The 10784-nt window shown below is 39.4% G+C and overlaps 1 protein-coding gene across 9 annotated transcripts in view; it reads left to right on the top strand.

Annotated features, from left to right (window-relative positions):
* The window catches only part of Taf1 (TATA-box binding protein associated factor 1), a 70624-nt gene that overhangs the window by 56243 nt on the left and 3597 nt on the right, over positions 1-10784 (top strand). For 4 of the 9 annotated variants that reach the window (XM_026784764.1, XM_026784766.1, XM_026784765.1 and 1 more), the window contains 7 exons: positions 1816-1883; positions 2340-2456; positions 2602-2607; positions 3558-3662; positions 6379-6504; positions 7561-7717; positions 8738-8915. In XM_026784764.1, coding sequence (XP_026640565.1) covers positions 1816-1883; positions 2340-2456; positions 2602-2607; positions 3558-3662; positions 6379-6504; positions 7561-7717; positions 8738-8915 — 757 coding nt within the window. The remainder of the gene's footprint in view (positions 1-1815; positions 1884-2339; positions 2457-2601; positions 2608-3557; positions 3663-6378; positions 6505-7560; positions 7718-8737; positions 8916-10784) is intronic. The other 5 variants (XM_026784768.1, XM_005358564.2, XM_005358563.2 and 2 more) reach the window with 2 other exon arrangements.

The following is a 10784-nucleotide window of genomic DNA, read 5'->3' as shown; positions in this document are numbered from 1 at the left end:
CAGGAACCAAAAGCTACAGAGAAACCCTGTCTCGAAAAAATAAAAATAAATAAAAAATAAAAATAAAAAATTTATGCCTGCTTGTCTATTCACCATGCATGTAGTATCTACAAAGGCCAGAAGAGGACATCAGATTCTTTGGAACTGGAAAGAAAGTTATGAGCTGCCATGTGGTTGCTGGTCCTCTGCAAGAACAGCCAGTGTTCTGGACTGCTGAGCCATCTCTCTGACATCATAAAATAAATATTAGAAAGACCAAAGGGTCAAAGATGGAGGCACAGTGCCTAGAAAGTGAGGTGTAGAGTGACAGAACTATCAAGTGTAAGAGGGCTTCTAAGGTAAAGACTCGGGAGTTGGGTTTGGCAGTTAGTGTTTCATCACTGATTGAGCCTTGAGTTCATGATCTGCTGCCTTAACCTCTCTAGCACTGGGATACAGGCATGCACGCACCATCATGCCTGGCTCCATTTAACATATTTAAAGAGTAGATAGTATATACTTGAGATGTATTTTATTTGAAAAGGACTTATTTTTTTAGGTTTATTTTATGTGTCTGAATCTTTTGTTGTGGTTTTTTGCTTGGTTGGTTTGGTTTTTCAAAACAGGTTTTCTCTGTGGTTTTGGAGCCTGTCTTGGAACTAGCTTCTGTAGACCAGGCTGGCCTCAAACTCACAGAGATCCACCTGCCTCTGCCCCCCTCAAGTGCTAGGTAGGATTAAGTGTTATTTTGTTTTTGTTTGGTTTTTTGTTTGGTTGGTTTGATTTTTTTTCGAGACAAGGTTTCTCTAAATTACAGTTATGGCTGTCCTGGAACTCGCTCTGTAGACCAGGCTGGCTTCAAACTCACAGAGATCCTCCTACCTCTGCCTCCTGAGTGCTGGGATTAAAGGTGTGTCCCAACATTGCCCACCATATATGAATGTTTTGCTCAAATATATTTCTCTGCACCATATACATGCCTGGTACCCAAGGAGGTTAAAAGAGGGTGTTGTATCTTCTGGAATTGGAGTTACAGATAGTTGTGAATCCATGTGAGTGTTGAAAAATGTACAGGAATCCTCTATAAGACCAAATGCTCACCGGGCAGTGGTGGCGCATGTCTTTAATCCCAGCACTTGGGAGGCAGAGGCAGACGGATCCCTGTGAGTTCAAGGCCAGCCTGGTCTACAAAGTGAGTTCCAGGACAGCCTAGACTGTTACAAAGAGAAACCATATCTCTAAAAGCCAAAAGAAAAAAAGAAAATGAAAAAAGAAAGTAGAAGAAAGGTCCAAGTTAAAGATTACACATAGGTTTTTCTGGATCTTAAATAATTATATACTATTGGATAGCAAAGTGTAAAATTCTTGCTTTTAAATTTCAATGTATGAGGCTGGAGAGATTGTTCAGTGATTAACAGCACTGGCTACTCTTCCAGACACCCTGGTTTAACTTCCCAGCACATACATAGCAGCCCCAAACCATATGTGACTCCAGTCTGACAGCCTCTTTGGGTACCAGGCATGCATATAATGTACAGAAATGCACATAAGAAAAACTCCCACATACATAAAATAACATAAATTTTAGCTGGGTGGTGGTAGTGCACACCTTCAATCCCAGCACTCAGAAAGCAGAGGCAGGCAGATCTCAGTGAGTTAAAGGCCAACTTGGTATACAGAGCTCCTTCCTGGACAGCCAAGGTTACACAAAGAAACCCTGCCTTGAAAAACAAATTTTAGTGGTGTTTTAAATAAATGAATAAACAGCAATATGTATTAAATCAGTGTGTTGAAGAAATATAAAATTTTTAAAGTTACATTTTACTTCTTTCATAGGGTCTGAGAGTCAGTATACTAAGACTGCTCAGGAGATTGTGAATGTTTGTTACCAGACATTAACAGAGGTAGGTGGTTAAGAAGATCTAGCTCCCTGAAACCTTTCTATTGTGTCCTTGAGTTTGAAGCTTTCCTAACTACCCTGTTTTCTTTCAAATGCCATATTCTGTCTTCTATTCTCATTCCATCATTTCTTTTTTTTTTCTTTCTTTCTTTTTTTTTTTTTTCGAGACAGGGTTTCTCTGTGACTTTGGGGCCTGTCCTGGAACTAGCTCTGTAGACCAGGCTGGTCTCGAACTCACAGAGATCTGCCTGCCTCTGCCTCCGGAGTACTGGGATTAAAGGCGTGCGCCACCATCGCCCGGCTCCATCATTTCTTTCTCTTCTTTGTTTAGGTTATCAGCTGCGTTCTGTTGTTAGAATAGAAACACTGTGAAGACAGGGATTGTGTATTTGTTTTGTTTATTTTTGCCTGCCCAGTACCTAAATGTTGGATAAATTCATTAATTTCATTTGTTTCTCAGTATGATGAACATTTGACTCAACTTGAGAAAGATATTTGTACAGCTAAAGAAGCAGCTCTGGAGGAAGCAGAATTAGAAAGCCTGGACCCAATGACTCCAGGACCTTACACACCTCAGGTGAGCCAAAGGATTAGGAATTTATTAGAGTTTTCTTATGATTTGGGAAATTGGGAGCATATTAACAGATGTATTTACTGAGATACCATTCTTCTCTGTCCTTCCTCTTCATATGCCTTTCGTGTGCTTTCTTGTCTTCTCAAAGGCTAAGGTGAGTGAGGGCCATGTATCTTCGTGGCCTTGTTAAATCCAGAAGAGGCAACTATGGGATGAATGAGTGGGGTGGTTGTTTATAGACAGTGTATGAGAATGCCAGATTCCTGACTTCTATAGCCAGAGGCATCTTCTAGGTCTCCAGTTCTCTTGTCAGTAAATTTTGGGGTTCTAAAACATCCCTAGAATATAGATTGCTCAGTTACAGATGAGGGCCACATTGTTCTTATACCTTCTAGATATCTGAATACCTGTTACCTTAGAGGTATATCAGTGTAACTCACATCTCTCAATTTCTGGGGTTAATTCCTTTTCCTACTCAATGAAGACTTTTATATTTATATTTTAAGTTTATATATTAGAAGACTAGAAAGCAGGGTAAATAAGAAATTTTTAGTTTTTTTAGTCTGAATAAACCTTTTGAATATTTCCTCTGTATTACAGTCTGAGAAAGTTGGCATATTTGAAGAACAGACTTTAAATGCAATATTAACAGATTCTTAGTTTCTTTATTGGAGACACTGTTAGAGTGGAAAAGGACATAAGATTGATATAAAACAGGCCTGGGTATGAGTCTTAACTCTGCTTCTGTCTAGTTTTGTGGTATTGGGAAATTAACATTGTTAATGTGCTTTCCAACATTAAATGATTAGTTTGCATGGCACATGACAGGAATTCAGTAAATATTTGTTTCCTTCTTTGTATGAAAGGGTTTTTATTTATTGTTATTGTTGTTTTGTAAAGTTCCCAGAGGCTCTTTCAAATTTGACCAAATACTCTATTGCAGAATTTCTTCCAATTCTCATAGGATTATTTTTCATTCTATCAGGTTTCACTCTAAATTTAAATGCAGCATAGATGATCTCTGTTGGATTTTTGCTGTCTCTGTGTCTCATTCGTACACTTTCTCTATCTATCTTTTACTCTCTCTTTCATTCCAAAACCTAGGTTACTGAGGGGCCAGGTATAAAGAACCCTCAGATACTTCTTCAAGGTCCAGAACAAGGAAAGGCTCTTGGAGTTGTATGGGCAGATTGGGTCAAGGGGGCTTGGGTGAGTGATTATGCCCAGGAAGGCCTTGTTTGCTAATAGACTCACAGTTTCCACAAGGTACTTTCTGGTAAGTTAAATCTTGGGTATTAGCCATCATTTTCCAGAAGAATAACCACTAAGTAGCATGTGCTTTTCTCAGGTCTCGGAGAGTCATAAGCTTAGACCATTGGTGAATCAAAGCCTTGTCCTTCCTGAGCAATAGCTGTTTTGGTATACTTAGTGAGTTTGCTATGGAGGGAGAGTATGAGATGGATAGTACTGCTCCGTTCTTTTCAGTTCATACTCTCATCATTCCCTTCATTTATGTGTATACGTTTTAAGATAGCCTAGTCATTGCCTATTAACTTAAAGAAAAGCCTCATGTATGACCACCCTTACTCATTACTATATAAAATCAAAAGATTATTAGAAAGTGTCTGGCCAGGCTGTGGTAACATACACCTTTAATCCCAGCACTTGGGAGGAAGAGGCAGGCAGATCTCTGTGAGTTCGAGGCCAGCCTGGTCTACAGAGAGAGTTCCAAGACAGGCTTCAAAGCTACATAGGCAAACCTTGTGTCAAAAAACCAAAGGAAAAAATAAAAAAAAAGTGTCTGTGTAAGATTAATCTGTCATAATACAAGTGTGATAGTATAGAAGCATGGAAGTAACCATGTTATTTTTAACTTCCAGACAGTGGCAGTCAATAATGTATTTGCATCTGGATATTTCTACTGAGCTTGCATTGAGCTCAGTCCTTTAGAATTATTCATTTGCAGTTTCTCAAAATCCTCTTTATTTTTTTTAAATTTATTTATTTTATTTATTTATTTGTATCTTGAGGCATTGTAGCTTTGGAGCCTGTCCAGGAACTTGCTCTGTAGACCAGGCTGGCCTTGAACTCACAGAGATCCCCCATCCTCTGCCTCCCAAGGGATTAAAGGCGTGTGCCACCAATGCCTGGCAGTCCTCTTTATTTACACACTACACTTTAAAATTTTGCAAAAATTTCCTGATTTTCCCTTCTATTGCATACTGGTTTATCTGTGCACTAATGTTTTGAAATCTATTTTGCCTCTATTTTGGAAACTCAAATCTTCTCAGTCAAATGTTGTTTGCTTGCTTGCTTCCAGAACAGCACATGTGGGCGTACATTTGTTTCTTTGAGACAGGGTCTAGCTGTATGATCCAGACTGGCCTCAAGTTTGTGATCTTCCTGACCTAACTTTCCTAGTGCTCTATAGGCTTATACCCCTATTCCTTGCCTATAAGCAGGTTTTGTATTGACCAGAGTAACATGATGATTGGGGAAAATTAGAAGATGAGGCTGGAGAGATGGCTTGGCAGTTAAGAGTGCTTACTACTCTTTCAGAGGACCTGAGTTTGGTTCCTAGCACCCACTTTGTGTGGCTTGCTGTTTTAATTCCAGAAGTTCTGACACCTCCTTCTGGCCTCCATAGGCACTGCATGCTCAGTGGGTAAGAGTATTGCCTGCTCTTCTAAAGGTCCTGAGTTCAATTCCCAGCAACCACATGGTGGCTCACAACCATCTGTAAAGAGATCTGGCGCCCTCTTCTGGCCGTCAGGCATACACACAGACAGAATATTGTATACATAATAAATAAATAAATATTTTAAAAAAATTTAAAGCCGGGCGGTGGTGGCGCACGCCTTTAATCCCAGCACTTGGGAGGCAGAGGCAGGTGGATCTCTGTGAGTTCAAGACCAGCCTGGTCTACAAGAGCTAGTTCCAGGATAGGCTCCAAAACCACAGAGAAACCCTGTCTTGAAAAACAAAAATATATATAATATATATTCATACACATAATTTTTAAAAATGAATAAAGTGTTTTTTTGAAAAAAAACTGGAATATGCAAAGAGGTTTCATTTATCAATTCCATCTGTTACAACTTCAATATTTTGAGTTTCTTCATATCTGTGTATGTGTGTTTATGTCTATAAATATACTTTACAAGTGAAATTGATGATTATTACTTTTCTTATTCTATTCACTTCATGGGTATTTTATCTAGTCCCTCCTATCGTTGTCTAGAATCTATTTGCTAAATCCCCGTTCTTTTGGGGGACAATAAAAGGGAGGGATATATCATTTATTGAATACCAGGTATTGGTACATAGCTCTTAATTCTCATGACATCCCTATAAGGTAGATATTATTATCCATATTTTACATGATTAACAGTGGTAGAACCAAGACTCAATCCCAGGGCTGTTTACTCCAAAGCCCATGTTTTGTTTTGTTTTTAACATACCATTTAGTTTTGAAGCAATGTCTAAAAACTCATCAACTGTCAAATCATCCCATGCTCTTGCTGAAATTTAAATTCCTTCATCCAGTTTATTATATGCCTCTAAGTCAGTAAAACTGTCACTAATATGAATTCCTGAACTTAAAAACAGCAAGGCAAGGCTTAGAAGAAGAAAGTAGGTTACTGACCAGAGAGGCTGTTAATATATATATACACTTGTCCCTAGGCTTTATGCATTTCTGCTTTAGTTTCTGAACACATACACTAGATACCGTAAGTCTGCTAGAGTTGATGTTATTCCTAGGGTTCTAAAACTTTGTCTACAAAGCTGTACCAGGCTGTGTTTCCTCTTTAATTGGGTTGTCTTGCATGTCCTTTTTCTTCAGTGAATGTTATGAAGGAGAATTCTTTGTATTTCTTCTAGTTGTTCCCTTGGTAGAAGCTAAGTTGTATGTTTTATGCCACAGCCTCCTGATTTGTATGATAACAGCACATCACTCAGTGTTTCTCGAGATACCTCTGTATATCAAGATGAGAGCAATATGTCTGTCTTGGATATTCCCGGTGCTACTTCAGAAAAGCAGCTAACACAGGTAGGATATTCTTTCTCCTTGTGAGATTGGTGATCTGCCTGCTGGGTGGATATGGAGGGATGGACTGATAGCATGCACACATTAAGGATGACTAGACCCTTTGGCCCTGAAAACAAGGCTTTGAAATTTGATTTCTGGGGCGTAGTTGGTAGAATTAAGCATAGTAGAACTTTAGGGAAAGTAGGTGAGGCATCAGAGCAGCCTAATAGGTAACTGACTAAAAAGACCAGCTGCATTCGGAGACAGCATTCACAGCAATTGGCTTCCTGTTTGTGCGTTTTTTTTAAGTTATAAATTAAATTAAAATTATGTATAATTTTTAATTGGCTTTTGCCTGAGATATAAAAACGTACTTTCACTCTGAAGCTGGTTCTCAAGGTTCCATGAAAGAGTGCAAAACCCAGAAGGATTTTCTATCTGAAAAGCTTGAGTTAGAAATGAAACATTGCCTCTATTGACAGTTAAGAGTGAACCAAAAACTTTCCTATTCTTTGGTTTTTCTTGCCCTGTCCATTATTTTCAAAAAAATGATTGGGGAAAATGCACATTCCTTGAGCAATATAAACAGTCTCCACTAGCAGTAGGGTTGGCTCTGATATCAGGACAGAGCATTTGTCCTAGGTAAAGAACCCTTGGTTAACTCCTATAAGCACATCCCTCAATGATGTGTTATTTGTGTTACTTACTCAGATTTTCCAGGGCCGAGGTAGGCTGGGGCAAGGAAGAATCTGGTGTAGCTATTGAAGGGTATGAGGAGGAGGAGGAGGAGGATGGGAAACTTAAGACTCCAGCCCCAGTGAGTATGCTTACAGAAAGCTTATGGTTACATTATACATTTATATGACAGGAGCCCCAGTCATACAGGGCAGGCCAAATCCTAAGGTGATATCATATAGTTTCTCCATAGTGAGTCTCAGTCTGACTGTAGAATGAGGTAGACAAATCCATCTACTATAATTATTTAACTTCTTATGAGGTAGCAAATGGGATGCAGGGGAAAGAAGGTATTCTGGTCTCTTACTTAGTCAATAATGGCTGCCACTTGGACTTGTTTAGGAAGGTGAAGAAGGAGATGGTGATCTTGCAGATGAAGAGGAAGGAACTGTACAACAGCCTCAGGCCAGTGTTCTGTATGAGGATTTACTTATGTCTGAAGGAGAAGATGATGAGGAAGATGCTGGGAGTGATGAAGAAGGAGATAACCCTTTTTCTGGTGAGTTTTTGCTCCTTTGCTTCTGTTTCTATATAGCTCACTGTTTTGCCCTCAGGACTGAACAGGAACCTACTTGCTACATATTGTGTGCTAGTTTAAAAAATCTGTCTCTTTTATTGGAGTTACATTAGTAGACATGAGAGTACTGAACATACACTCAGGATGATCATGTCCATTAGCCTAAGGACAATGAAGAAATGAAGATGAACAGACACAGGTGCATAAAGGTAACAGTAGAAAAGGCAGTGCCCAAGTAGCAGCTTTGAAGGGTTGTGTTTGGGAAAAGGAAAGGAAAATTAAGAAAAATAATTTTGCCAGGCAATAATGGTACATTCCTTTAATCCCAGCACTCGAGAGGCAGAGGCAGGCAGATCTATGTGAGTTTGAGGCCAGCCTGCTCTGCAGAATGAGTTCAAGGACAGGCTCCAAAGCTACACAGAGAAATCCTGTCTTGAAAACCACCCCCCAAAATAATAATAATTGGAATTGCAATGGCAAGGTAAAGGTATTGATGGGAATAGAAAACAGGTAGATTAGACTGAGATAGAAGACATAAATCGCTTGGACTCAGTTTCTAAACTATATATCTTGCTACTATTGACATTTGGTAGTTAAAGAAAGGCCTGAGAAGCTAGTCAGTAGTGGCACATGCTTTTAATCCCAGCACTCAGGAGGCAGAGGCAGGCGGATCCCTGTGAGTTCGAGGCCAGCCTGGTCTACAAGAGCTAGTTCCATGATAGATTCCAAAGCTACAGAGAAACCCTGTCTCAAAAAAAAAAAAAAAAAAGAAAGGCCTAAGAGGTGAGGACTATAGGCACAAAATCTGTATAGACTAGTTTTGGAATACCAGTCTAAAGATGCTAATTCTGACAAGAATTTTTCTTGCTCTTGTTTTGTTATTCTGGTGCTGTGGCTCAATGCATACTATCTAATACATTTGAGGCAAACACTCTGGCACTGAGCCATACCTCTAGTTCATCAAGCTTGTCTCTTAATGAACCGCAATCTGTCTTTTTACAGCTATTCAGCTAAGTGAAAGTGGAAGTGACTCTGATGTGGAATCTGGCACTTTAAGACCCAAACAGCCCTGTGTGCTTCAAGAGACTACAAGGATGGGCATGGAAAATGAAGAAAGCATGATGTCCTATGAGGGAGATGGTGGAGAAGCTTCCCATGGTTTGGAGGATAGCAACATCAGGTAATGACAGCAATATGCTACTGGGCTCTGGCATCATTTCCCAGCTATGATGACAAAGGGCCTAACATCAGATAGCTGTTTTCTGTCAAACATTCCCTGAGCACCTCTACTTAGGCCCTGGGAATACATAAATGAATAAGATATAGCCTGCCCTTGAAGAGCTCTTCTAATGGAATCATCATCTGTAATTTAAAAAAATCACTACAGATTCAATGTCATAAATTCCTAAGAACAAGCTGGGTGGTAGTGGCACATGCCTTTAATCCCAGCATTCAGGAGGCAGAGGCAGGCAGATCTCTGTGAGTTCAAGGTAGCCTGGTCTACAAGAGCTAGTTCTAGGACAGGCTCCAAGACTACACGGAGAAACCCTGTCTCAGGGGGAAAAAACTTCATAAGAACAGAATGCTGAGGTATTCCTAAAAAACTTGTAAGTAATCAGGGTCAGTTTCACATGGAAGAATTTGAACTATGCATTAAAGGATGGATAGGAGTCTGCTAAGCATATATAGTGACGGCAAGGGAGATAGAACTCTGAGAGATGAAATAATATGTCAGAGGCATAGAAATATAACATGAAGTGTGTTCAAGAGTAAATGGTGGGGGCTGGAGAGATGGCTCAGTGGTTAAGAGCATTGCCTGCTCTTCCAGAGGTCCTGAGTTCAATTCCCAGCAACTACATGGTGGCTCACAACCATCTGTAATGAGGTCTGGTGCCCTCTTCTGGCCTGCAGACATACAAGCAGACAGAATACTGTATACTAAATAAATAGATATTTAAAAAAAATAGTAAATGGTGTTGGTTGGGAAATTAAGACTTTTGAAATAGCAAGAGCCTATATTATAGAGGACCATAAATGGAATGCCAAGGCATTTGGATTTTGTTCTGTTAGGGGTCCATACTTTCAGTAAAAGGAAGTTGTAGACTATGCTGGCACACTTCTGTAATCTCAGTAGTTAGAGCATTAGGTAAGGAAGATCCTAAATTCAAGGTTAGTCAGCTGTGGTGGTGCAGGTCTAAAAAGGGGCAGGTAGATCTCTGAATTTAAGATCAGGCTAGTATGTAAAGGGAGGTCCAGGCCAGTAAAACCCTGTGTCAAAAACAAAAACCCACAAACCTGGGCTATGTATTGAGGCTCTATCCAAAAACAAACAAAACTGCTGGGTGTGCTGATGCTCACCTGTGCACATTTTCAAGGTGGAGGTAGGAAGGTCAGGGATTAAAGGTAATCTGCTGCTACAGGGTGAGTTCAAAGCTAGGCCAGGGTTACATGAGACACTGTTTCAAAAAAAAGAAGAGAAAGTAACATGAAATTTGTATGTTAATTGACTTAAGGGCAGTATGGGACAGAAAATTGCAGTATTCAGTTGAATTTGGGAGTTGTTTGATAAATAATGAAAATTTCATTGAGGAAAGAAAAACAGAAAGGATGGGAAAATGATTTTGGCTTTAAACATGTTGGATTTACTGCACATGTGATCCATCTTGCTAGCAAATAGATAAAATTTTATCTATCATAAGTAAAAACACAAATAAGCTTTAGGATTTCCTTCTGTAAGGGGAGTTCTGCCTATCAAGAATTTTGAAACAGGTTAATAGGCAGTAGCAGTGTAACATAAAAGGCAACCACAGGGTTTTTCTGGGACATGTAGACGAATGGGGAGGGCAGCTGATTAGAGAAGGAAACTAAGCCAAATATGAGTAGTAGTTTTATAGGGTAAGAAGTATAAGATCTTCCAGAGACTTGGAATGGAAATGTGAAAACCCAATCATGAGGTGCTTTTTAAAGAATACTAGTAGGCCAGAGCTTTGATTAATCCATGTAATAGAAATGATTCAAAGAGGTACTTAAAAATAAATAAAAATTATTA

The sequence above is a fragment of the Microtus ochrogaster genome, chromosome X, assembly GCF_000317375.1.
Source record: "Microtus ochrogaster isolate Prairie Vole_2 chromosome X, MicOch1.0, whole genome shotgun sequence".
Taxonomy (NCBI): domain Eukaryota; kingdom Metazoa; phylum Chordata; class Mammalia; order Rodentia; family Cricetidae; genus Microtus; species Microtus ochrogaster.
Note: the sequence above shows the minus strand (reverse complement) of the source record. Positions and strands in the feature narration are given on the sequence as shown.